At 47.2% G+C, this 27,535-nt stretch overlaps 8 protein-coding genes across 8 annotated transcripts; 4 read left to right on the top strand and 4 right to left on the bottom strand.

The window, feature by feature from the left end:
• Positions 1–4,472: 4,472 nt before the first annotated feature.
• On the bottom strand, positions 4,473–6,233 carry HO173_008387 (uncharacterized protein; the record flags this gene model as incomplete). Its single annotated transcript, XM_037310287.1, has 3 exons — positions 4,473–5,211; positions 5,286–5,794; positions 5,847–6,233. The coding sequence occupies 3 exons, from the start codon at positions 6,231–6,233 to the stop codon at positions 4,473–4,475; spliced, it is 1,635 nt and encodes a 544-aa protein (XP_037162873.1).
• Positions 6,234–6,727: 494 nt separating this feature from the next.
• HO173_008388 (uncharacterized protein) lies at positions 6,728–8,464 on the top strand (the record flags this gene model as incomplete). Its single annotated transcript, XM_037310288.1, has 8 exons — positions 6,728–6,821; positions 6,913–7,378; positions 7,440–7,471; positions 7,533–7,559; positions 7,613–7,692; positions 7,750–7,793; positions 7,853–7,881; positions 8,031–8,464. The coding sequence occupies 8 exons, from the start codon at positions 6,728–6,730 to the stop codon at positions 8,462–8,464; spliced, it is 1,206 nt and encodes a 401-aa protein (XP_037162874.1).
• Positions 8,465–12,575: 4,111 nt separating this feature from the next.
• On the top strand, positions 12,576–13,292 carry HO173_008389 (uncharacterized protein; the record flags this gene model as incomplete). The annotated part of the gene is made up of 1 exon (XM_037310289.1): positions 12,576–13,292. The coding sequence occupies one exon, from the start codon at positions 12,576–12,578 to the stop codon at positions 13,290–13,292; it is 717 nt and encodes a 238-aa protein (XP_037162875.1).
• Positions 13,293–15,094: 1,802 nt separating this feature from the next.
• Positions 15,095–17,753, top strand: HO173_008390 (uncharacterized protein; the record flags this gene model as incomplete). The annotated part of the gene is made up of 4 exons (XM_037310290.1): positions 15,095–15,495; positions 15,638–16,343; positions 16,406–16,491; positions 16,544–17,753. The coding sequence occupies 4 exons, from the start codon at positions 15,095–15,097 to the stop codon at positions 17,751–17,753; spliced, it is 2,403 nt and encodes an 800-aa protein (XP_037162876.1).
• Positions 17,754–17,803: 50 nt separating this feature from the next.
• Positions 17,804–19,304, bottom strand: HO173_008391 (uncharacterized protein; the record flags this gene model as incomplete). The annotated part of the gene is made up of 2 exons (XM_037310291.1): positions 17,804–18,196; positions 18,414–19,304. The coding sequence occupies 2 exons, from the start codon at positions 19,302–19,304 to the stop codon at positions 17,804–17,806; spliced, it is 1,284 nt and encodes a 427-aa protein (XP_037162877.1).
• Positions 19,305–22,107: 2,803 nt separating this feature from the next.
• On the top strand, positions 22,108–24,431 carry HO173_008392 (uncharacterized protein; the record flags this gene model as incomplete). Its single annotated transcript, XM_037310292.1, has 3 exons — positions 22,108–22,335; positions 22,389–22,994; positions 23,052–24,431. 3 exons carry the CDS (start codon positions 22,108–22,110, stop codon positions 24,429–24,431), a joined length of 2,214 nt encoding a protein of 737 aa, XP_037162878.1.
• A 663-nt stretch (positions 24,432–25,094) lies between these two features.
• On the bottom strand, positions 25,095–25,685 carry HO173_008393 (uncharacterized protein; the record flags this gene model as incomplete). The annotated part of the gene is made up of 2 exons (XM_037310293.1): positions 25,095–25,271; positions 25,413–25,685. The coding sequence occupies 2 exons, from the start codon at positions 25,683–25,685 to the stop codon at positions 25,095–25,097; spliced, it is 450 nt and encodes a 149-aa protein (XP_037162879.1).
• A 696-nt stretch (positions 25,686–26,381) lies between these two features.
• On the bottom strand, positions 26,382–26,630 carry HO173_008394 (uncharacterized protein; the record flags this gene model as incomplete). The annotated part of the gene is made up of 1 exon (XM_037310294.1): positions 26,382–26,630. The coding sequence occupies one exon, from the start codon at positions 26,628–26,630 to the stop codon at positions 26,382–26,384; it is 249 nt and encodes an 82-aa protein (XP_037162880.1).
• Positions 26,631–27,535: the final 905 nt, after the last annotated feature.

Consider the following 27,535-nt stretch of genomic DNA (forward strand, 5'->3'; position numbering starts at 1 on the left):
AAACTATTAAATAATAATAAATCTACTATTCGCTACTTTAGTATTAATAATAAATATTATTAACTATAATATCGAAAATAATTTCGAAAGCGAATCTAATTATCTTTTAATTTTTATAAAGCTTAAGCTGACTATAATAGAGTTAGTATTAATAATATATCGAAACTTTAATAAACTAAATATCGAGGTTCTAAGAGAAATACTCGCTAGAGCTATAATATCGAAAGAGTATCTAATTAATTTCTTAGAGAAATAGTAAAAATCTTATTAATAATAATATCGATTATTAAGTAATAGCTATTATTAACTCTATTTAAGCGATTATAAAGAAGTTTACTTCGATTATTAGATTATCGCTATAATTTAGATTGAAATTTATATTAGAATATAAGAAAGTATAAAGATATTATAAATCGCTAAAAAGAAGTTAAAGAATAACGCTTTTAAAGAAAGTATAAAATAAGTATAAAGTCGTTAAGAACTTTAAAAATAATCTAATTAAGAGAACTATTAGAAAGGCGTTTAGAGAGTTTATAATAGAGACATATAAGTCGTTATAAATAATATAGAAAAAGATTAAGTAAGATTAGAAAATAACTTATAATATAGATATATCTCTCTTCGCTATTTAATAAAGATAAATAAGAATATAACGAATTAGACTTAAAGGTAGATCTTCTTATAAGAACGTTCTTTTTATTATTAATATAGACGAAGTTAGATAATATTAGCGTCAATATAATATATTTATAAGTTTATCTAATAAGATATAATTATTATAAATAAGATAAGAAAGACTATAACGTAAGTATCGTTAAAGAGAGTCTCTAAGAGAGAGACGCGATCTCTTAATCTAATTCTTAAGAAGATTCTAAAGTCATTACTTCTCTTATCTATATAGAATATTTAATATATATATAACGAACAACTACTATCTAGAGCACTTTAGAATATTAATAATAATTATTCTTTTAAAATCGGGTAAAGATTATTTAATTTCTAAAGGATATCGGTTAATAGCTCTACTTAATACTATAGAAAAGATAATAAAGTTTATTCTTACTAAAAGAATAATATATCTTATAAAGATATATAAACTTCTATCGATTATATATATAAGAGGCCGTAGATTATAGTTATATAAATATAATATTTACTATCTTCTAGAAAGAATATATTAAATCTAAAACTCTAATAAAGTAACTACGATATTACTACTAGACGTTTTAGATATATATAATAAAGTCTCTTATTCTCGACTACTCTATAATCTTTAAAAGCGAAAAATCGATATAAGAGTAGTTAATTAGATAGAATCGTTTTTATTTAATAGAATAATAATATTAAAAATAAGCGAATACTTTATACTAAAGACTCTTATAATAACCGAAATTTCTTAAGAATTATCGCTATCGCCTATACTTTATCTCTTCTATAATTTAGATCTTATTAATAAATATAATAATCGCGTCGACTTAGAAATAATAGCTATCGACTTTATAAACGATATAAGTCTTCTAATAGTAGAAGACTTTATTAAGAAAAACTATAACGCTCTTTATAAAATCTATAACGAAGTTTATATAAAGTAGGCGTTACGATATAAATTGAAGTTTAATTTTAATAAATATTAACTACTATATCTTAGTAGAAAATAGAGATTTAGCTTAAATTATTCTCTATAACTTAATAAGAGATAATATATTAAGGCGAGACGCTTTATTCGCTATTTAGAAGTTAAAATTTTAATTTTAAACTTTTATAAAGTTATTATAATAAGAAGATTTAATCTAAGACTATTAAAAGTATCGATATATTAGCGAGAATTATTAAATCGATATAAGATAATAATTATAAGAGTATAAGATAGCTCTATTAGACGGTAATTATCTTATAAATAATATATTATTACTTAATATAATATTAGTCTAAAAATACTATTAACTATAATAAAACTTATCTTTTATTATTATAAAGAATTTAATCTTAGATAAAGAGAAAGATAATTAAAGTATTTAAGATTATATTTATTTTAGTACTTAATATAGAAGTATATCTTCTATTAGTTAAATAATAACTAAATAAGATTATCTCGAAAGTTATCTTATAAATCGCTATTAATTTAATATATAGCGAGATTATTAAGTTATAATTCGAGCGATAGAAGTCTAAAAGAAAATCTAAGAAGAATAGAAAACTAAGTTTACTAAAGCGATATATTAATAGATTTAAAGAATAATATAGCGATATTAATAAGATTAAGAAACTACGCTCTTTTAGCGTCGCTTTTAATTAAAAGCCTTTTAAAATAATAATTTATAAGATTAAGAAAGTCGCTAAAGAACTAGCTAAAAGATTAATTAATAAAAGTTATATAATAATATATATAGACGATAGCGAAATTAATAAAAAGATAAGAGTTTTAGCTTTTTTTTTAGATATTAATTTTATTTTTAATATCTATTTAAACTTAAGCGACTAATATATAATATATTTAACGAAGTTATATAATATTCTTTAAGCTTTAACTATAATAATTATATATTAAATAAAATTATAACTTAATAGAGTTATAGTAAATATAAATAATTAAATATTAATTTAGACTATCGAAGACTTAAGTAAGTATTTAAGATAGATCTATATAATATAGATAGTATAGATTATTAATTCGCTAAGATATCTCGAGATAGTAATAGAATTATACATATTATAATAAAAAAAAAAAAAAAAAAAAAAAAAATAAGAATTAATAATAAGAATTCTACTAGGGTAAGCGATTAAAAAGAAGAATACGATTAAGACGAAAGGGCTCTAGCGATATAGAATATATCTCTTTTAAGAATCAAGTATAATAAAACGTAGAACCATGACGGTAACTTATATAGTCTTATTTATTTAAGATTATATAATTAATCGAAAGGATCAGATAGATTTACGTAACTCGCATAGTCGGCTACTAGGTTAGACTTCAGGGTAAGGTATGATGTAATCAATCAATCAATCAAATTACTTAGCAACCTTCATAGTTAATATTCCATTCATATGACACCACTAATATCATTATTCGATACACGGTTCATTCCCCGACAGAGAGCTTCAGCTCGTTCTTTCCTGCACTCTACGGAGATTGGAGCACACTTGGGATTCCGCCATTTCCTTGGAGTCAAGATAAGACGAAGTGTGCGTGGGGAGGAGGCGGAGAGAATCATATTAGCATCGACGCACCACAGATTCGCAAGTAAAGTGACTAGATACTTGAAATAGCAGCGTTACAACCATGCAGCGAAGGAGGACGTCGATTATTCACAGCCTGCAGCTGATTATAGGTAGATCCCGGGCCGCCCCCAACCATCAACTGCTGCGTCCCGTCCTTTATTTTCCATCGCCGTTACCCGTTGCATTATCAACATTGACGTTTGCCAATCGAGCGACCGTGAAAATTGTGCCTTAACACACATAGAAAATGGCAGCGTCTAGTATATCGACGATACCATCGCGACGAAGATGACATGACGATTCTATCACTAACGGAGACGGAGAAATCGAGCGTGTGTTGGCGAAAATGGTTGTGCAGCGGCAACGTTAAAACCTCCCTTTTCCAAACCCCCTTTAGGAACCCAAAAAAATTTTAAACGGCCGGTAATTTTCCCTTAACCCTCCCCCCCCCCTTTTTTTTTTTTTTGTTTTTTTAAAAAAAAAAAAAAAAAAAAAAAAGTCCTTTTTAAATAAACCTCCCCCCCCGCCCCCCCCCCCCCTTCTTTTTTTTTTTTTCTTTTCCCCCCCACAAAAAAAAAAAAAAATTTTTTTTTTTTTAAAAAAAAAAAAAATTTTTTTTCCATGCAAGTTGCCGCTGTGGCTCCCATGATTCGTTCCAGTGAAGATTGAGTAGAATCCGGATAATTCGTAACAGTCATGATAAGTCGGACAACGTTGGACCCTTTGCGAAACGCACGATTCGAGATTTCCAAATTGTTTCCACCTCGAGCTGAACAAGCGTGTTCCTAGGCGACAGGCGGGACTTATTGAAGTGTGTGGAACGCAGCCAGGACCGTGGTAAAACACACAAATCATGAAGGGAACTGAACAGTTAGTCGGCGTTTCTCTGGTATCTCATAGGCGACAGCGTGCCTACTAAGAACACTGCTTCACCTATAAATAGTGGCTGATCCATAAGAAGGTTTTAATCATAGAGAGTGGTCTCAAATAACCTAAAAAAATACCTTCAACGTATAAAAATATGTATCGAGATCAGGTCTAATGTGGTATATCTACTGCCGCCACTGTACATATACTCAGCAAGGGTATCATATGACACAACATCACCCCGGTACAATCCTAAAACATCGCGCCCTGCGGGTCCGTTGAAACCCCGCGTTTATCTTTTACTCTTCATTCAGCATCGGTATCGGTGGACCCGAATAATCTACCATTGAGACGCTCGATATTATCGGATGAAACCATGTCGAAAGTCAGTCAACAGAGTAGCTGCTATTTTTGATCAGAGGTCTTATAAATCTTTCGCACAGCAACCTTTGAAAGATGCCCTCATCTGAGATACCGGGCTCATCACACATCTCTAAGCAAGATGCGATAGCTTTTCTATACAGAGGTAAGATTCTGTGAGACGACGTATCGTACCATTGCCTCGTGATCTCTGATGCGCGTTCCCGCCAGTCGGTACAGTCCACATCCTTCTCGCTCGCCCATTGCTGTAACGGCTTCTGGTGCCACAATTCCAGCAGAAGCACCGCGAGCTCCACCAGGACCTCTTTTCTCTTGGTCGCAGAATCCGTGAGGATGCTGCTGCGTTCTGGGAGGGGGACTCGCTGGGCGACCATGGGTTTCGAGACGTCGAGCCTGAGACCTTCGGTGAGGACACCGAAGAAGTTGACCTGGCTCTTGGTCAGAGCTGTTTGGATCCAAGAGGTGTCGTGCATTTGAAGGATGCAGCATGATAACGTGAGTGCTAAGAGCGCTCGCTGCGACCATTCCATGTGGCGGTCTTCATCGCCAAAGCTGTTGGTAAGGAATTCATCCAAATTGGTTGTCGCGTGAAGATCCCTGCAGTCGTGAGGCAAGTGCTTTCTCTCTTGGTCTTGGACGTAGCGTAGGTGATTTGCTGTCAGTCGGAATTCCAGGACCGAATGTGGTTCAGATGCCTCGTGGACCTCTTGACAGATGCTAATGCCCTCATCCTGCGTATTATTGCTTTGACGGGGAGAGCTCAAGAGAAAAATTAGTAGGCTCTTTGCTGTAAGCACAAGTATGAGCAGATTACTTACCCAGAAGTGGCTCTAGATAAACGGTTGGTATTGCCTTCGGCCCGCACTAAGGCTTTGTGACAATGTGCTTTGTTTGTATATTGGTCCATGGTCGCAAAGTATACCTCGAACGAGGTTCCGTCTGCTTGCGTATTCCTCGCATCTTGGGATCTCTGTGCATCCAAAGCAAGGAAACTGTCTACAAGCATCATGACTTCATGAGACCTGTGACATCCGGGACTGCATCCTCTTTCAATTGCCGTAAACAGAGACCTGACAAGATCTTGTATCTTTCGGAAATGTTCGGCTAGTTGCTGTGAGCTCTCCGTGATGTGTATTGGTTTTTGGCTGTGAAGTAGGATCATGCCATCAACAATCTGTGTGATCATTGTCGTCTGTTCGTGAAGAGTATCGATTAGTTCTTTGAAGTATTTGCGATCCAACGTGAATCGAACTCTGCTCCGAAATTGATATCCTCCTTTCTGTGTTGGATTCGCCGCCACTATCGAATGCAAGTCGTCAATTGCAGTCTAGATACATCAGTCGATCACAGTGTATGCTGAGAAGAGTCATCTGACTCACGTGTGGAAGTCTCTGTATTTCGACCAATTCAGCAGCGATGAGCTTCAGACATCTCTCATACGACCGAACGACCGACTGAAATCTGTCGAAAGAAGAGCGTAGATAATCTTGGAGCTTTCGAGCCACCTTCTGGTCCATGAGAAGTCGTATACAGTGTTGTTCATCCTGTAGCGCTTGACTATCGATTCCCGCAGCCATTAGAAGTGTTTCAAGCTTCAAGGAAATCACGCATCTCGCATTCTGCAAACGATGGATCAAAGTATCGAGAAGACCACGCCATTTCATCAACGAAGCAACGAGACCTTGTCCAGCCTTGTAGTTTTCTAGAGCTGAGATCACGATTGGTAACGCTCCCAGTACAAGCCCCGCAACTTCAATGCCTGACATTTTCAACTAGAGGAGTGTTTTAGGGCTCCAACGGCTCTCTGGGCGGGCCGATGTTGAGATTTTGACATTCGACTGTCGTACTCAGCCTTATCGCAAAGCCTTTCATGCGTACCCCGCAGCGTCTCGTTGTCATTGGCCAATAAGCTCAGAGCCTCAGGGAGGACTTGCTTCTTAGCCGCCTCCGGCCGTAGCGCGTGCTTACATCGCCTCTTGAGGTTGTAAGCTACTTCTGTCCTCACCAAAACTCCTTACTGGAATTAATTCGGATTATTGATCGCTAAAAAATCACAGGACTTTAAACCCGGGTCCGCTTTTCCGACCTTTGATGTAGGGCTATGGGGTCGACTCCGCAGCAAGCAGAAGAATTGCGTATTGCTGGGGAGTCATGTAAAAAGCGCTTTCACGACTTACTCGAGGCTTCGAAGCGAAGAGATGGATACATTCTGAATGTATTGTCGGAACGACGCACACTCATCCACTCACAACGATACGGCATGTGGACCGCAAATGTAGACATTCTCGAGACCGGTCCGCATTCTCTGGACTTCCGCCTCAACGAAAAGAAAATCTTGAGAGACTATGTCTTGGGTATCCTAACAGAAATTAGTCAACAGGTCTCCCGAGGGAAGCACCCATCATAGGTCTTGTTTGGATCTGCAAAGAATTAATTCTATTACAGTCATCACGATTGCGACCACTCCACGAGCGTCCATCACCAGGAAGCTGTATGCTGAGACGTCAGACTCTAGCCCGGATGTCGTCGAAGAAGACTTCAAGAGTCAAGACCCGCCTTTGGCCGTCAAGACGATCTACAATGCTTTAGCCGATGAAGAAGAGATCTGTGACGAAATCATAAGAGATCGACTCAACAGTCTCTTCGAGATCGCATCTGAGATCCCTTCTAACGAGGCATCTACACCTATTGAGCACGCGACATGCGCAGTTCAGAACGTCCAGAATGCTCTCACTCCTGGAGATGAACAACCAGATTCCTCGATGACAGGCGGGACTTATCCGACCCTGTTGAACCCAGCCAGGACCGCGGTCTCCGGCGTAACAACACAGCCAGGATATAGTGTAGAGAAGACCACAGCTTCGAAGAAGGACAGAGTTTCAATGAAACGCCTCTTCAATACTTCGAATAGGCATGTCACCATGGAGCTATAACGAGCGAATAACGCCATGAGGCTGACATGGTAGTCGCAGGAGAGAGTACCACATCGTCGTGCTAGGCGCCGGTATGATTTCTACCATCCATTCTCTACCCGTATAAAAAAGCAAGTTCTGACGTTTTGGCAGGCGGTGTAGGGAAGAGCTGTCTGATAGGTCTGCCTCAATCTCACAGAGATGAGCTTCTAGTCGCTTACACCGCATCGCAGGGCAATTCTTACAAAACGCCTGGATCGACACCTACGATCGCACAATAGAAGACTCGTACAGGAAGCAAATAGAGGTCGATGTATGTCGTTGCTCCAGCTCCAACTATGGCCAACCACTTCCACTTACTGCAACCAAGCTTGTTAGTGACGTGATTCAGGGACGGCAAGTCATCCTCGAGATGTATGACAAGAGCGCCCCCAGACAACAGCTGCTGCTAGCTAACAATCGCAACCCCACAGATTAGACACGGCAGGCGAAGAGCAATCCAGTACGCCCCTACGCACCCCTGCCTTCAGCCTCAACATCATCTCTCTTTCCACAATGATACCTATGCTCCCCCTAACACCTCCAAATCCTCACCACGTCTCCCAACCGTCAGATCTTAATGCTAATCTCGACTCTCTCCTTCTCACACAGCGGCCATGCGCGAACTTCATATAAAATCCGGGCAAGGCTTCCTCCTCGTCTTCAACACCACGTCCCTCTCCTCCCTCGATAAGCTCTCCAGTCTACACGATCGAATAGTTCGTATCAAAAACGACCCTCTCACCCCACTGGTCGTCGTCGGCAACAAGTGCGACCTGAAGGAAGACCGCGCCGTTTCACGGGCCAAAGCCTTGGCGGTAGCTCAATCCTGGAATGCACCGTATTATGAAACGAGCGCAAGAGCGAGGACGAACGTCGATGAAGCTTTTGTGGATCTCTGCAGGCAGGTAATCCGTAGGGATGTAGCTGCCGAGCAGACTAGCGTAATGGAGACTAAAGATCGAAAATGGATGGGCAGGCTTCATAGAGGGGCTAAGGAAATGAAGAAAAAAGGGAGCTTGAGGAGTGGCTGTGTTATTCTATAACAGCGGTGGGGATATGCACCATCGCAAGTTACCATCTAACATGCATTCCTCGCCTTATTGACTCCCCAGCTGTAGTGTCTACCGTCATGCACTGGCGCCATTGAATTTCATTCATGCTACTCCCGCCGCACATTCAGCAATTGTTGTTTTCTGCCAGAGTGTCTCCTATCGAGTAGGCCACACAGGGGCATGAAAACTACAATCGTGGAGTTCCCGCCACAGTCTTTTGTTCTTAGACAACCGGCCGAGCGAACGAGGCCGATCGGGGTTAATGGCCAATATTCGTGTGAGGGGCAGCCGTTCAAAATGGCACATAGCGAAAGAGGACAGCGGAGAAGGCGAACAGAGACGGAAGACCAAAACCGAAACGATGTTGAATTGTGTAAGAAAAGAGGGGCGCGACAGGACGAGGTTGGTAACAGATAAATTCGATGTCGCAACCGCGATTTTCTCGTTGATTCGCCCTCCAGAGCTAGCCGCGGACTCGTCGCTGCACTTTAAACCGTATCGCTCACCTGGGGTATGATATCGAAGCGTAGGTCATGGATTTCGTTCTCAGAAAAGGGAAGGCCACAAGGCAAGCGGCTCACCCCCGTGGAAGGGTGGGTCATCACCTACGCTCACGTAACGCTCACCCGCGTTGCTCCAGCACGAAAGCGGTGCTCAACATAGATCTGATCAGGGGTGAGACCGGGGCACATTTCTCATGGCGTGGCACAAGAGAGCATCGAAATGGGTGTGCCTTGGCGTCACGCAAGTGGAAAGCAGCAGCCAGTTGGAAAGGGACTCTTTCAAGCCAATACTCGACCAGGCTTGTGTCGTACGGAATCTTTATGTTACTTGGTGGTAAACCACCAAAGATTGAGGGACTGAACCTAAACAGCGCTGCCCCAGTCGTGATATTACGATGACAGATGACGGGATGGGGACTTTGACCAGTCAAGTGTGTTCCTAGTCTGTTTGGTGGTCGTATAGTCTCAGCTTGGCCCCACCGGCCTTGAGGTGGGTCTGAGTAGGAAACCCTGCCAAGACTGATTTTTTTGGTGTATTGCCCGATATGTAATATTCACACCCTGCGTACATATGATCCTTAACCAAAATGCGCAACTACGATGGCCTTTTTTGGAATTCTTGAAAAAAGTCGAATAAATAGTCAAATAGGCCCTCGTCAAATTAGGAGCTGTGGTGCAGTGGTTAAGAAGTAGGCTTCCAATTCCATTCCACCAAAAAACTCAGCTAACTCAGCCATAGCAGCGGCACCAGTAATCAATAACGCCGTACGTCTTAACAGACTCATGGCTGCGGTAGCCCGATTAGCTGAAATAACCGAGACATCTCCATGGCTGCGGTAGCCCAGTTAGGTGGAATAGTTGAGACCTCACCATGGCTGCGATAGCCCAAATAGGTGAAATGGTTGAGACCTCTTCATGGCTGCGATAGCCCAAATAGGTGGCATAGTTGAGACCTCTCCATGGCTGCGATAGCCCAAATAGGTGGAATAGTTGAGACCTCTCCATGGCTGCGGTAGCCCAAATAGCTGAAATAGCTGAGATATCTCCATGGCTGCGAGGAACCAAATATATAACTTTTTTTCTTTGCTCCAGAACTGGTCCGCCAAATATTTTAAAACTTCGTATTTATCAGAAGAAAGAATATTCCTATAAGATATAAAGAGGTTAGTATATATAGTTCGAAGATATCTCGCTATCGTCGTTAAAGAGAAAATCGTATATCTAAGCGCTTCTCATAGTCTCCTTATACGCTTAAATTCATTTTAAACGCGTTAAGCGCGTTAAAACCATTTAAGATATATATTTTATACTCCCTTCAACTTCTAAATAATATACTTCTAAGTTAACGAATATTTTACATGATATGCCCTACCTTCAAAAGTGATCCTGTACGTGTACGAAGCACAGATGTTGTTTAAACGGCCAAAGTCACGCATGTGCTGCAGGGACAATTCAAAACAGACTGGCAGTGGTCTTACTACAATCGACGGACATTGGAGCCCTGGAAATCGACAAATGCCCGATCTCATCTATTCGTTGGTCAATTCTCACAATTGTAGCCAAGGCGGGCGCCTTTTTCAGCTTTCCGCATCCTCATTTCCCGGTCTTTCCAAGTCTTCGTTCTCGTCTCGTGTCCATCATCATCCTTGTCTTCATCGTCGTCCTCGTCACATGTTCCTTTGTTTAGTCTAGACTCCGACTTCGATGTCTCTTTATCTTCACCATCGCTGCTTCTCCTCTCTCTCGAGCCACTCATCGAGGTCACGTTCTCGTCTTTCCGCTTCCCATTGACGACGTACGCAGGCACGACGAGCTAATTCCTGGCTCCCAACAAAAGCATGCCCCTTTATAGTATCGAACATATCTGCTTCGCCTCGGTCAGTCTTGTCCTCAAGCTTTCGAGCTTTGATCGGTCCGGTTCCTTCGTTAGATAGCTGAAAAGTGTCAGCAGAAACTCCTGATACATCGAAGGCAGCAAGAGAGCATCTACATTATGTTTCATATAGTTCTTCAGCTCCTCGTCTGCACAGAATTGAGAAGACATAGCCCGCTAATCGAAGCTCATCTCCCGCTGTTCTTCATCGACGACCAAGATCGGGTACTCTGGTTTTGTTTCTGACTCCACGAAAACGGACCAAGTGTCTCAGACACCAAGAGTCGGCAGTAAGACACACGTGACATGATCTCTGGGAGAAATGTTCTGTGCCACCCTCAAGCTTGAAGACAGCCGTCTCGCATTCATTGGCAAGGCGATTGAATCCCAAAGGAAATGTCGCTGAGGTAAACGTTAAGCCCAAGTATTTCTTCAGACTCCCAGATACCTGATTCCGCTTCAGCAAGGTCCATTTTAGGGCTGAGACCGGACCGACTGCAATCGAACGTGATGGTCGTCGTTATCAGATACTCGATCCTAAAAATGCGCTCAACATCATCTTTGAACTGTCTAAAGACGTTTCTGCAGTCTGTCCATAGGCGAACGAGATCGTGGTATTTTCGAAAGTTGGAAAGGACCATCGGCCAAATTTCGGGTGGGAATACAGATTTTGTGACCTGAGAAGACGCCATTGCAGTGAGCTTCTAACCAGTCGATTGGATCAAGCATTCAGAAAAGCTATTGAAGGAAGTTGAGCATCGCAGGGGAGAGAGGAGAGGTGAAGAGGTTGCTTTGGCTGGCTCGCGAGTAGCAAAAAAAGCCGGATTGGCCCCCAGAGTTAGAGGCTGGCTGCTGGCTTAGGATCTGCGTTGATAAGGTTGCCTTACTTGTATCCCCGCTGCCTTGAGCCCGAGCCACCAACGAGGAGGATATCCTGAGGACGTGGGGTATCTCAAGACGCAAAAGCATGAGCCATTCAACATCATCACTTTGGAGCAGAATGACGCGGGATGACCTTGGTGGAGGCGAGCCGGATGGAATTACTGTTGGCAGATGCAAAACCGGCGTTCAATTGCGTCTTGGTCAACTGAATGAGGAGGTAGCCATTGATTCTTCTGCCTCAATGTGCTGGTAGTTGATGCAAGTGTACGCCTAAAGTGAAGACTCCTGAGGAGCGCACGCAGCGCTCAGAATTGTAAGTCCATTCCTCGCTGACCTGACACCCTCACTACGAAACGCCGAAATGGGCAATGCTCCTTGATCAGAAGGCCAGCGCCAGTGGCCCCTCCCTTTGTCCTTGGCAAGGGTGAGGAAAGATGGAAGCTCCACTTAACGCACCCAAAGAAGATTTGTTGGGCCAATCCATGTTTGCTATCAACCAGAAAAATGTTTGTTTCCTTTGACAAAACTTAGGGTACTCCCTGACTGGGAACGGCATGACGTACATCAATACTGAGCATTGTTACTCCGCTAGATTAAGCACTTACATGGGTACGCAATCCACCGATACAAGTCTCTGGTCAGCACGACACAGCCTGAACAATCTTCTATTGTTTGCTACTACCAGAGTAAATGCCACAGTCTCTTTTTCTGTTTGCTCTCGCCGGCTTCCATTGGCCTCCATAGTTCCCCCTCGTCTCATATAAGATGTCTCACCCCTGCCGAAGGACTGCCAAATCATACCTAATCATACATCATCCTAAGACCATCTAGTAAGGAAAACACCATGGCATCAGCTTCAAGCACCCAACTTCCCCCAGGGGTCTCACCAAACCATCTATTCGGCCCTCTCAAAGAACTCATTGACGAACTCCGTATCTTTACCCTGGAAACTGCCGAGAACGGTGAATCCGACGACCTAGGCGTCCGCACCATCACAGCCGGGAGTAACTCTGACGCCTTAGTCCCCCTCTTCTTCCGCTGCACCTGGCCCGCGGGAGCCAAATCCCGCCACAAACTCATCTGGATGAAACCCTCCGTCCCTAACGCAGCCCTCGGAGCCGCCGTCAATGACGCCTTTCGGGTCATCGAAGCCGGCGGCGTCGTCGAGAAGACGGTCGCTATCTGGGGCATCAGCAATCCCTTCACCGATTCTTCGGCACGCGGGATCGCCTTCCGCGAGAGGGTGAGACGTGCGGTGGGCCTGGACGATCCTCCCACGCAGCAGCAGATCATCAAGATGATGGAGGGGACGATGAACGGGATCATGCAGGTGGTGGTGGAGCCTGAGCGGGATGCAAGGAAGTGCGTCGTATGTCGCCAACCTCGGCCGTTCACCCTGGGTCATTTGGACGACTTGCGACAATCAGCGTTTGGGCCGATGATGTTCTGCCAAGATTGCGTTCAGAGGCTTGGTTGGCAGGAGATTAACCGTATCATTGGCCAGGCGGAGGCGGAGGGAGAGCAGCGCGCGCGGAGTAGTCTGAACAACTCCTCGGGGTAGAGATTGGACAGAGCTCTTCACATTCGGAAAAGTGGGTTGAAAAGCCTTCGAGAGCCACGTGTTAACTGTGAGGTTTGGCAGTATGACCTTGAAGGCTTCCAATTGTAGGCTACCGACATATTTGGGTTCAGACAATGATAGACTGTTCATACGTGCAAAGTGCAACTCTGCCATGATGAGTAGAACATGACTTGAACCTGGGTGATTCGAGATAATAGCGCCTCACAACAGAGGTGATCTAAGAGCTGATTCTTTTATTCTGAACATCCATTACATTCCTCCTTGACGCCTACGATGGAGCCCATCAGCGTAAGATTTCCGGTATCACCTTTCTCATATCAAACCTTGCAATAGACATCTTCGTTATCGTGTCCAAAATGAGCAGCTCGTAGAACATAGGAGTAGGGGATCTAAGCGATCCGTCCCTAAATTTGGGTTGATCATGGTCGTCTGTGGCCGTATCTCGGAAATGGCGACGTCACGACTGCCAGGAGGGTTTGTTCGAGTTGCCAAACACGCGTAGGACTAGTGAGGGAGGTGCGTCGTGCCGTATCACAGAAACCTGTCATATTGCTCATGATCGAGGTCTCATCAGTCTACGTTTGAGGAGTCATATTAACGTGGACTGGGATGCATCTACTGATGAACAATAAAAGTGACCGCGAATGTGGTATGGTATGAATGACCACATTTCGCATCGCCGTAGCCAAATCCCTGTGATACGTTACCACGTACCCCTTTAGAGAGTACAAATGCAAAACAGTTCAGCCTAGACGCCGTTTCTCGTGCAATCTGAATAAAGATCAAGCAAGGTGCCTACCTAATTTCCAACACTTTCCCAGTATGAGCCGCGTGCAGGCATCAGCTGGGTTATCTAATTGAAGAGCGTACTGAGCTGGAAGTTCAAGCGAAGGAGCACGCACTACCCGGGATGGAGTGCGACAACGTGGGGTGCGAGAGCACTCTAACAGCGGCAGCCTCAGAGGAGCGCCCCGGGTTGGGCGCGGATTCCAGATTTCGCAATGGTCCTCGTTCTGCTGTGTTGCCTTCTCCCAGTTCTGGGCTGTTTACTTTCAATTCTGTGTCCTCGCATTGATCTTTCTTGCTCTTATCGTTCGAGGAGCCAGACTGGATATTCTCGTAACCGCTATTAATCTCTTGTCTGGAATCGGATGGAAGCAACGGAGATTTTCCTCGGGGATTATGCCTATGTAAATCGGAGCACGAGCACCTTCAAGCTTTCTTTCGATTGTTCTTCACAGTACGTGGGTAGTCGACCATACAGGTATCTCGTAGCCTAGCCCCATTGTTTCTACGTTCTTCCGCTGCCGTAGATTACATCTCCGGTGCCGCAATAGAAAGGCTGTACCTCTAAGTAGTATCTAAATGGCTCTATCCAAAAAATCGGCTACCGAGGTAGCTTGAACCGATGATCGAAAGTTCGTATATACATTGTGACGACGCTACGAAGATCTCATGTCAAAGGTCGCTGGGCTTGATTGGCTGATTGCTACCAATTCATCCATTGGTCGAGCCGAAGGCGCACCACTTCAAGTTGCATAGCTAGCCTATCTTTCGAGGCTGACAGGCTGACAGGCTCTACGCCCAGCATTTTTCTTCATTATGAACTCACAAAGGGCCTTTGTTTGTTACAATCATAGTTGTCTTCCATTCTCCATACTTCTTCACACACACTGCTGAGGCGCACGACCGCAATCTCACCTCCCTTGCACCTACGAAAGGCAAATCCCACAGTCACAAGCTTGAACATCAAAGTGATTTGGCGGAACTGATCTCAAAGTATGGATCCACTATCGGCCGCAGCCAGCGTGATAGCTGTGGTTGGTGCTGCAAAGAAAGTTACTAAGGCTTTGGACCTGTTGAAGGCTGTCAGAGGCGCACCCCAAGGTCTCAGTGACCTCCTTGGAGACGTCTCTCGTCTTGAAAAGGTCCTTCAGGCTATTATGAATGTTTCGATGGAATCCCAACAGCCGTTGCCACAGCTCAGAGAGGTTTTAGATGAGGCTAGGTCGAAGCTGCTCGAACTTGACAGTCTCATTCAATATACTCTGACAAAGGTGGGCGAAAGCAACAAGGTCGATCGCTGGCAGTGGTTAAGGAAGGAGAGCGACGTTGACACTCTCCAACGAAAATTGCTTGCCATTCGACAAGACCTGATTATGTTGATCAGCACTACAAATTTGTGAGTCTCTTTTCCTCTTGTGCTGGTCCTGCGGTTTTAGCGAGCTCAAAAAGGCTATGATTTGTAAAGCGCCGTTCTATACTAGGCCCCTGATAAAGCGTTACTATTTGAGGCATGTTTTGACATCTCGTTCTTGCGGTAGTATGACAACACAGCAAGTTTCTAGCATCACAGAAGAAATATCCTCGCGCCAGCGGCAAACCGACCATCTAATCGGCCAAATATCAGCACGACACGAGGCCATGTTCGCCATACTGTGCCAAAAGCTTGAAGAGGCTCCAAAGACGTCGGATCCGCCCACTAGGATGTTGGGAGACTTCCATGAGGCCAGCATTTGTACAAGTAACACATTAATCGCAACGTCTCCTAGGGATACCTCGGATTTACATAGACCCATTGATACAGTACCAAGGATAGCATCCCCTAGTGACCTTCGACTGCATACATCACAACGCATCAATACATGTCGGGGATTTTGCGGTTGCTCTTGTCACCGTTTTCGAAAAGCTGCTATACCTGGTATCTGGTCGCTTGCGGTTCGAGGTCTCCAACTTCCATATCTCAGATCTTCCTGCGATTTTGGTTCGTGCAAGTGTCGCGCTGCGCTATGTATCAAGATAGATTGTCACTTACCAACCTGGATTGCGTGTCGAATGATTTCCATGTGGTTTAATTCTTCGCCTCTTCATGGTCCGGAGCTTCTTCTTAGGGTACCACGAGTACTGCCCAACTCGAACCCGATCATTGAGTCAGTCAGCAAAGGCGATCTCATTCAGTTCAAAAGACTTGTGGCCCAGGGACATGGATCGCCGTACGATATTGATGAGTGGGGATCTTCATTCCTGATGGTAAAAGTCTAACCTTTGATCATTGTTAGAACGCGAGCATCGGCTAACTGTAATGGTGGCAGATGACATTGAACGAGGCCTGTTTCACAAGTCGAATGGAACTTGCAGCTTACCTTACAGAGATTGGTGTTGAACTGGACCACGAAATGTTAGTCCAAGCTCGCTTTCCGTTGAGCCTTTGGCTAAATGAGTGGTAATAGAACCCAAAGCCCGACTGCCGTCTGTGTTCAGGTTTTCGCCTTTGGAGTTGAATTTGACCATTTTAAGTCTCGTCTTGAATCTTTTACGATGGTAGATTGGGATGAAGTGTGCGAAGAACTGGGCTTTTCTGAGCTACACAAAATCGTTTGTGGGTTCAGTATTAGAGACCTAGATGCTGAGGCTCAGCTTCATCCCGAACTACTTGATATAACGGACGCATGTGGTCTGAGCCCACTTCATTTTGCAAGCAGATTCGGTAGGGCAGACTACGTCCGGACTCTCCTTGAACATGGATCTAACCCAAATATTGGCAACGAAAGGCCATTAGTTGCAGCTGCAATGAATGACGAATATCAATGCATCAGACTCCTTCTTGAATATGGTGCCACAACCGATTGTATGAGAGAATATGTTTGGGAAATTTCGGATGGTCTCTATAGGCATGCAAAAGAGGAAGAGGCGCTAGCCATTGACGCACTCCTTCTTGAATACGCATATGACTTCAATTGCCAGGATGGCGAAGGCAAAACCGCCCTTATGTACTGTCCGATGTTTCCCACGTTGGAGCAGTCGTGGTTGCACAATCACCGTATCCCGAAACTACGGCTGCTTCTTGATGTCCCTGTGGACACTGAGGTCAAGGACGACGAGGGAAAGACGGCCTTACATTTTGCTATCGAACACTCTAACGTCATGGCTTTCGAGATGCTAATGAATGCCGGAGCATGCCTTGACGTCGATTTACCCGAAGGCACGACAATTTTACATTATGCTATTCTTCATACACGGGATCACAATCTCGTGCAGGCTATGCGCAAGGCAGATCTTATTCCCATAAATCTCGAAAGGCGAGATAATGACGGATACACTGCGCTCGATCTTTTGGTGCTCAGGGCTAGAGCTGAGTGGAGTGACCGATCTTGTCAGTTTGACAATGATTTCTACCCAAGATGTGTTCAGCCATACCGTTCGGCCAACAGCCCGTGGATATTTGGATGGATCGGAGTGGCTGCAACACTGGAGGAAGAGTGTAGAGTTGTTGAAGCTTTGGAAGAGCTCTTGCAACGGATCCAGGCTTCGCAAGGGGTTCAAGAGAAAGAGAGATACCCGCCACTTCGCACATTGGTCGAGCGCGACGAGTATAACAACCTTTTATTCGACAGCTCTGTCAGCTGCACAGACGTCCTTCCGGGCGCCTGGCCTGAATAGGATGACTTGTCAAAGGGCGTGGCGGGACTAGGTTCAGTGCCAACGTTCCATTACAGCTGGAAGAACGAAGACGCTGACTGTCTGGGGGCTGCAAAAGAAACTGAGGCTTGAGAAGAGTCCCACCACACATCATTTCGTGGTGTCAGAAGACGCACATGGGGAGGATAGTATGGTAAGAAAAACAGACCAAGCATCGACGGAAGACACTCGATATCTTGGTTCCAACTGTAAACCCCTAGGTGAGACTCAGGATTCTGTAGTTGTCGCTCCTCGCGCAGATCGTTCCAATACTTCACCGCAACTGTGAGACCTGCATAGGTAATTTCTGGCGTATGGGGAGACATGGAACCATCCCTTGCATACTCAGCTGCAGGCCGCGTGAGGATTGAGGCGTTGGAGACGGAGACGATGACAATTCGTGTGATGTTGATTGAGGAAGAGTGCTGACTGGTAAGGTAAAGGAGAAGTGGACGAACGTGCGACCTTTCAAGAATGCTTCCATTCGACAAGTCCGTTCAATTCGTTATATCATGAGGCATTTCAGCCTTGGCTGTTCTCCATTGGTCTCTGCGCTACGGCAACGTATCCAAATCACCCTCTTGAGGAGCTGCAGAAAGAAAGCCCATCTCAATCCCTCAAGAACTCCTGAATATGTCTCACAAGCGCGTCCGGCGCTTCCTCAGGAATATAATGCCCACAATCCACACTCTCCCCACTCACCACCCCCTCCTCACTCACCTTCCTCCACTCCGCCAACGCATCAAACTGCGCCTCAATCACCCCTTTCTTCCCCCACAGCACCCTCAACGGACACGCAATCTTCCTCCCCTCGGCCACATCCTCCCTCGCCTCCTCCAGATCGATCCCCGCCGCCGCCCTATAATCCTCACACATCCCATGCACCGTCTCCGCATCCCCCATCTGCCCCACATAACTCTCCACGCACGCCGCATCGAACGTCCCCAGCCCCGCCCCGCCCGGCCCCCCCATCGTATTCTCGATCCACCCCCGCGCACCCCCCACCATCAACCCCTCCGGCAGCGGCGCGTCCTGGATCAGGAAAAACCAGTGCCAGTACGCCCGCGCGAACGCCATGTCCGTCCTCTCGTACATGGCCAGCGTCGGCGCCACATCCAGCACCAGCGCCTTCCGCACCCGCTCCGGATACCCGACGCACAGCCTGTGCGCCACCCGCGCGCCCCGGTCGTGCCCGCACACGTCGAACCTCGCGTGCCCCAGCGCCGTCATCGCCGCCGCGCAGTCGGCCGCCATGGCGCTCTTGCCGTAGCCGGCGTGGTCCGCCCCGCCGGCCGGCTTGGACGATTTCCCGTAGCCCCGCAGGTCGAGGAGGACGAGGCTGTGGGTGCTGGTCAGGTGCGGGGCGAGGCGGTGCCAGATCAGGAGGTTTTGCGGGAAGCCGTGGAGGAGGAGGAGGGGGGGGTTGTTGTGGGGGGTGGTGGGGGGGGAGGTGAGGGCGTGGAGGGAGACGGTGGGGGTGACGGGGATGGTGTGGGGGGTCAGGGTTGGGTAGAGGGTTGTGTACGGGTCCATCTTTGCGGTTGAGGGTGGGAAGCGGTGCTGTGATGTTGAGGGGTGGGAGTGTGAGGGAAAGATGGAAACGAGTCTTTGCCGCGGGGTTAAAGACGGCGGGGATAAGAAATGACGACTGCGAGTGTCGCTCGGCGCATCCCAAGATAATAACGACAACGTCAATGACAAGGCTCGTACCATCATCTACTTAGCAATATCCAACAAACCATAGCCCGGCACATTCATGCCCCCCCAACCTCGGCTCCCCCTTCCTTCATCCCTCCCTCCCTCGCCGCCACCTCATGAACCCCCTTCCCCACATGATAGCAATCGAAATGCCACATCCCTAACCTCCGTCTCCCCATGCACGTGGAAATACCCTCTATTCTCCACATTCTTAATCACGCGGTATAGTAAACCCCCGATCCCTCGGGCGGCGGCCGCACCGCGAACTCCGCCGCGATCGAAGCCGTCGGATTTTCCGCCGGCAGCAACGTCACGCTGTTCAGGCGTTCGCTATCCTTGAGGTTTAAGGCGACGTTGCGGAATATGACGGCGAGAGCGGCGCGGTCGGGCGCGTAGTTGAGCAGTCAGCGTTGGGGATCGGTTTCGTGCAGTTGGCCAGGGTGAAACGACGCTGCTGCTTTTTTCCCTCTTCCGTCGTCGTCATCGTCGTCAGGGCTCGCGGATAGAGAGGTCGCACCACCGGCGCTGCACCTGCGGCGGGCTTCGGAGATCATGGGGGGCGAGGTGGGAAGGAGAGGAAGGAGGAGGTGTAGAAGCCGGATCCAAAGCCGAGTTCGAGGACGCGCGTTTTCGGGATGAAGGGCGCGATGGCTGGAGCATTAGGGAGTCCGTCGCTACTTGTCATGGCGTTGGAAGTCTTGGTAGTAGGGCATGCAGGGACTTGCTGCACGGCTCACGGTTTGGCTTGCGTCTCATATGCAGCTCGCAGCTTCGCTCGCGCAAGAGGGTGGAGGTGCGCCGGTCCGATGCTGCATGTACGTGCAGCACTCATGCTCGGTGATCTGCGTTCTATGTATTTCGCGCATCAAAACACAGTCAGTTGACTGTGATCTGGAAATAAGAAGAACGAACTCCCCTCCCTGAGCTGTGACCGGATTGCGAGCTAAATCCAATTCATCGACGCTGACGCTTGCTAGCTTTTGATCTTGACAGGTCCCCACTCACGCTACTTGTGTCGCCTGTTAACCGTAGCATCCAGTAAACTTTGGGCTGGCGTTCAACAGCCTGTAGGGCTATCACCATACCTGCAGCGGCTGGGAGACATTTCCATAGACCTATCGCAGGGGGGCAACTGTAACGCTCACAACGATGACAATCAGGTAGCTTAAGAAGAGATGTGCTGCTTCAGAAAGTATTCCAAGCATGTGGATCAATAGAGACACCCCAACGACAGCCATTCGAGCTGCTGAATCGCAAGTCTGGGTCACCGTACAGAGTAAAGACTTGACCAAGCGATTCAATGGCGATGCCAGCGCCTAATTTCCTTTGGTATCTCCAATGTTGGATGAAGAGATCGAGATCAATGTCAGTGTAGCTGGACTTGTGCCAGATCCACCTGCGCTTCTCAACAACGGCCATTCTAGTAGGATCCTTAGAGTCATTTTTCCGACCGCATGTGCGAGGCTTGCAGGAAAGAGTTTATCAAGGCTGAAACGCCCTTACAGGCACCTCCCGCCAGCTTGAATACTACTTAATTATAGTGTTGGCTTCCCGTATCACCGCCATAAATGAAAGGGAATTGGGGTCTTTTATCATCTGGACCCAGATCGGCTTTTCATAGGCTCTGTTGAAGACCTGAAGAGGAAATGGCGCCAGCAAGGCACGATGTACTTGATCCTTCTTGCAGGGACCACGCGAGCAGAAGCCCCACGCCGCACATCGTTAAGCTTTACCCTAACCTCACCCACACCTCGGCCACCGACGGCGAGTCGGCGACTAAATGGAACATGCTTTGTGCGTCGTCGATCACAGTTTATGGACGTTCATGACGTTCATCGATTCACTACCACCAGATGAAAGATCTTTCCAAAGGTCGCATCGTCATGATAATGATAATGACTTGCTTGATCGTTGAACGAGACTCGAATGTGACAGATACGGTCGATATTTGCTGAAAGGTCCGACCTTCCGGGATGAAGCTTGCGTGTGGTTCTTGCGCTACGGTGAAATGGATCCCCGCCTTTCTAAATCATATTCGGAACAAGATGATTCTTAGCGGATCCGTATAAACAAATCAAACGGCTACCCATACCAACCGACGAGGACCCTTGTCTCCTTTCAGCCATTTCAGATCCAAAGAGGTAAGGTGTCATGTATCGAATTGGGAATAGGTTAGAAGCGAACGGTATTTATTTTCTTCCGAGATACCAAGCATGCGTCGATCCTGCCTGAAGCGCAGCGAGATGACGCCACAAGTCTTCCAATTTATCGGGCAGATCCATGCACATAATGAGTTCAGTATCAAATCAATTATTGACCGAAACGCCAAAATATTGTCATGGCGCAACCTACACTTTCACCCATATCCCTCTTCTTCTCATCTAACTACCTTACTCCTACCATCCATCAATCATATTCTTACCGTTGCCCATTCATTCTTCCCATGGGTCTTCTTCCACATCTCTTCTTCTTCTTCTTCTTCTAGCACGACTGTGTCGCCCCCAATCTTCCCTTATCCGAAACATCATCCGCCGCAGGTCGTGCCGGAACAATAGTAATCATGCCTTCCACCAGATCAAGGTCCTATTCGTCACTGCGACAACGATCAATGGAACGTGGCAATAAACTTACCAAGAGCATGTCTGCTGCGGCCAGCAGAAACACATCTCCCTCACCCTCTCCATCTCCAATCACCGCAAATCGACGGGTAGCCAAATTAAACCTCTACCTTCAAAGATCCGCTAAAGCCTCAACCGAACAGCTGCATCGTGGAGCCGATGCGACCTCCGTCTCTCCCAAATCTACATTCATCAAGAGATGGGATGGCAATCGAAGGACGACCGCCAAGTGGGATTCTCTACGCAGGGTAGGCAGAGATGCGATCGGCGTCGGAAGAATCCACCCGTTAATGTTTTTCAGGATTCCGAGCTTTGGCTTCCGAACGGCGACTGTCTTGTCCACTTCAACGAACGAGGCCAGTCCAGGCGAGGGCCTTCTTTGAGACTCTCCCTCGCAGAAATCGAGTCCAGCGACTGCCGACCCCTTATTGAGCGTTGCTACGCCCCCTTCGTCCCAGGAACCCCACCTGTATCTTCATCAGACTCCGACAAATTCTCCGACTCTTCGGAGGAGGTCAAGTTCGGATCAGCAGTTCCACAGCATGAGCTATACATCCCAGCCCCGACACACTTGAGCAGGGAAGAAGCTTTCCAGTACCATCTGACAACACGGAACTTCTTCGCGTGGATGTATGGAAAACCTTTGGTCGGTGGTCGTTTTGGAGATGCTATGCTTGCCCTTTTTGGCCGAATGCAAGAGTTCCGGTCCTCCAACGAAGATGACAATCGATACGACATCCTCGAATACATTGACAGCCAGGGATACACAGACTTCCGTGATTGCCCGGATCACGCTCTGGCTACCCTCCAACTCGCCGAGAGATTGCAAGACCGTGACCTGTGGACCGATGCGTTTGTACACTGCGCAGGCATGTGGGAGCACTTGGATGAGAGTGTAGAATTTGAGGTAAGTCGATGAGCACTGATTCGACTACCCCCGAACTATTCTGACATTGGTGTCCAGTATGTTTCACGCACATCACAGGCTCTCATATCAAGAGCCCATCTGGAAATGGATCTACGACTGGAACGTGCTGGGTCATCGTTGGGTAACTTTTTGGAGAATGATCTAAGTGGCGCGCTCGGGTTAGGAAAGGAAGCTCAATTGCATCTGGAACGATTCAGGTCTTTCTTACACACGTTCTATGTTGGGCAGCACGGATACTGGCCACCAACTCCACTGGATGGCAGTAGCTGTGGATTGCCAAAAGAAGTCTATCGCTCGATGTACTCCGACTTTCGGAATCTGTACGAATATCTGTGCGACCCTACTTCGGGAACCTCAATCCAAGACAACAAGCCCGTCGACGGCGGAATTTGTGTCTACCAGAACGTTGTGGCTTTCGACAAGAGGCACAAATATACCGCGCTTCCACATCCGCTTCCTTTGGTACCAAAGGTTCCTGCTCCTGTGAAAAATCGTTCAACGTTTGGCAGGATGTTTGGCGGCAAGCGAGCCAACACCGAAAGGCGGCTTTCAGCTTCCGATGCTCTCTGTGCTGCCTCCAATCCTTACGATGATGGCGTCATGAAATGTGGTCTTGTCCGTGGATATCTGCGCTTCGAGAAAGAGTGGACCATGCTGGAGCAGTCAACGGTTTCCTGCGCAGATGCGCGAAAGGTTCGCTGGATATTGGTGTACGCAATCCTGCAAATTCTCATCTCAGTCACCCAGGCGCCGCAAGAAGTCAAAGACACAGAAGGGGTTTCATATCCATTGTGCTGTCAGATTGGTGGCACGCCGCCTTGGAAGACTGGCGAGAAGAAGTCAACGAGGCCAGCATTGGCACCTTTCAAGACCGCTTCGCTTAGGGAGAGGCTTCTCGCGCTTGGACCTGATATGGACATCCTTTCCGCCAAGCCAGCCCCTCTCGTGGTGCCACTAAAGAGCAGCAAGAGGTCGTCTTGGACGCCGTCTACCCCACGGAAACATTCCGTCGTCCACAACATCCCCCTCAACTCACCCAAGCCAATCAGGACAGCATCGTGGGAGATTCTCAACCAGAAATTCGGTGATGTCAGCCCAATCGACTACACCAATAGCCCAATACAACATGGTGATGCCGGTACTATTCAACAGATTGGCAGCCACCGATCGAACCCAACCACTCCGTCAACAAGTGAGAACGGATCAGGCCGGGACGGATGGAGTGCAAACTCCAGTGATGACGAAATGGACCATCACAGCGTCAATGGCGGTGACAGTAATTACGGGGACGATGAGGACGAGGAGCTTCACGCTACAGGAAAGTCTTCCAAGACCCCATCCATGAAAAGGCACTCCTTTGGGAGCTTTCGACCGGCTACCTGCAACCCGGAAGTGGATCAGTACATTCGATCTTGAGGCAGATCGATCATTTTTATTTTTGGACTCTCGATGAGCTACGGCTGGATTTTGTCAGGCTTAGCTGCCTTCAAAAAGCTTTTTTCTCACTTTCATGATATCCCATGTAGCGTCGATATATAGTACCACATCTCGATAATCTTAATCAGATATATCCACTAAATCTCAATCAAACACGTAGTCTTCTCTGTCCAATTACAAGTTGCTCCTCCCTCCCACAACACCAGTCACCTAATGCGACTCGCAACTCGAACCCTTTCTCCCCCTGAGCCGTCCCTCAAGTGGCCCTTTTCCCACCGATCACCGGTCACTGGTCATAGATACAGCATGTGGCTCCTCCTCGCATCGCGTCGGCGTTGCCAGCCAGATCCTTTCCGCCAAGGAAGCAGCCTAAGAGAAGAGAACGGAGAGTACAACCATACCAGACGAGCATAAACACAAGGATCCCTCAGAGACAGAACGCTACAAAAGCCGCCGGCGCCAAAGGTCGGTAGGTGTTTCCAGCCCGAAGGGATTATCTATCTGTTTGGAAGGTCAGCGCCCTCTTCCAAGTCTCTGGACCCGTCATCACGGTCCAACACGGGTTGCCATGTTGAAACGTCACCACCCGATCCTGAATTGGATGCTTGATTAAAAGGTTCCAGCGGACGGAGGAGCCGCACGTCACATGTCCCGTGTTAGAAGCAGATTTTGCGTTCCTCTCCGCCCGCCGGGGCAGTCGTAGACGGGGGACGAGGAGATTCGTGTTCGGAGTGTGTTCCGCATTGGATCGAGATTGGGGTTCTCTTCCTTGCCGGGTTGAGGGGCTTCATGTTCCCGCGTGGGATTGTGATTGGCCGTCTAGGTCCTTGAATAGCGGCCCTGGTGATGCCGATCTCTGTTTGGAGCGCATGGAGAGAGGGTGTGTGAGGGGGGGAGGGGGGAGGGATCGCTCCGAGAGCAAAGGGATCCTTCTAAAGCACCGTAGGCGTTTCGAAAGACGTCCCATGGTCTGATCAAGAAGCGGATGTTGATGTGGTCCGACGGGACGCCCTCCAAGACTTCGAGGACCTCTGTATGATATCCCCATCGGATGCATCCGGTCCATCGATGTACAAGCAGAGCCGTATTGAATCCAGATATCTGCATTCTCAGGCGTTTGAGTCCGTCCATCACATCAGCTCTTGTCCCGGGAAAGGGACGAAGGAGTGGCTTTTCGCCCGCCCGTATGCCAAGTGCCTCCCGCGCCTTCTCATTGTTGGCGAGGAACTTCATGCGGGTTGGTTCCCCGGACGCAGCTTTCCCACCGTCCCGGTATATACCATTGCTCGCTTTTAAAAATGGCGGCGTGGAAACCTCTGCGAGCTCGGCGGGATGTACGTTTGCGAACAGTCGTTCGAAAGTTGTCGGATAAGCCTATACTATACGTCTCGGCCCGTCAGAAATCGTTTCGAATCGAAGACTTTCGATTATCTTCAGCTGTTTCAGAAATATATCGCCCTCAATGGCTAGGGCCGAAAGCTGCAATGTCAGATGGGCATCACGTCCATAGGTTCCTCGGAAAGTGACTCGTTCAGAGAGTGTTTGGGATTGTGTAGAGACCAGAGGAGTCAAGCTATCTAGTGAGGCCATGATTTGCCTCTTCAATTGGGCCGCGTGGTTCTCACTGAGAACCTCAAGGCGAAGGTGACTCTCAATGAGTGTATTCGGAGCAATCACAACCTTCGCTTGTTCTTCTCTTTGGGAGGACATTGGTACCCATCTAGATTGCACGGTCCACACGTACCTTAGGGAGTTACAAAGACGAAGTGCAAATTTCCGACCGTAGATTTGTTATGCTTTTTTTTATAATACGTGATCTCTTTCCCCTTCCACACAGCCTTTACAGCTAGGCGGAAGCTCTGCCATTTCTTACGGGGACTTTCCGCCTTCAACTCATGCAATACAGACCAAAGTTCCTCTACAAAGTTTTTACGAGATAAGGTGAGAGGTAATCAGATCGAGCTCCGGTTTGGACGCCACTTGCTCATCGATTGGGTCATCGGGTTGCTCCAGACCTGCGCAGATTCCGATGAGGTCATGCATGGTAGACTCCAATTCCCCGTTGGTAGATATGCCATCAGGACTGTAGAGCTCGAAGCTAGCCGAGACGACCCAGGTACCAAAGTCTACGAAATGGATGACATTGCGGGCCAGGCTCAGTGCAGAGAAAGGATCCATGGCGACTGTTGCGCCCTGCGGTCAAGCTCATGTATCTGCTGTTGTTGCAACGTGGGAAGCCTCAGCCGGAAGGAAATCCTCAGAAGTGCGCTTGCCGGAAACCTTCGAGGCTCTCTTTCCCGACTCGAGCGGTGAGGTTTGGGTGTGTGCCGATTTTCTGACTCCTGTGAATGCGTAGACTCTTCTATAAAGGACAAAGACATGAAGTCCGTGGCGCGATTGAAGCCGCAGTCTTGACCGCAATTGCGTCAGCCTCCACCACAAATGCGGCCATTTGTCAGCACTTGAGCCTTTGTTGGTTGTCATTGGCTCAAGCTCTTTCGAGGGTGGTAGTACCCGGTACAATCAGTACTAAAAGTCCGTATCAGCTGCGCATAAGCGAGTGCCCAGAGTAATGAGTGTGTTGGGGCGGAGACTGCCAAGTAATCACCGGCTTTGACGGCCTGCATGAGCGGACCTAGACCACGCAACATGCCATGTCGATCAGGCAATCGAATGAAAGATGTATGGTCGTAGGATACTTCGACTTAGTTATCATCTCATGTACTCTGACTTGCGTGTTAACGTACTCTACCCCCACCACTACCGCAATCTGGGAAACCCTGGGCTTTGCAGGCTTTGTTGTAAGAGGATCGAGCAGAAGCCATGCGTAGAAGTAACCTCGGGTTTTCTGGATCTCGATGGGCACTCTTCCAGAAAAGGTGGCCTTTGTAACCAACCGAACCGTAAACAATCGAGCAGTGAAGGAAATCCCATTTTCTATTTCAAACAACCATGATTCTCACAATCTTGAGATGACAGCCTTGTTTTCGGCTGGAAGGGAGGAAGCCTTTAGGACATCTTTTTCCCTCTTTGCAACTTGCTTGACCGTATACTTGGAATTTTTCGACTTCCATCTGAGTGAG

The sequence above is a fragment of the Letharia columbiana genome, assembly GCF_014066305.1.
Source record: "Letharia columbiana isolate WasteWater2 chromosome Unknown Sc0000030_s1, whole genome shotgun sequence".
NCBI lineage: Eukaryota > Fungi > Ascomycota > Lecanoromycetes > Lecanorales > Parmeliaceae > Letharia > Letharia columbiana.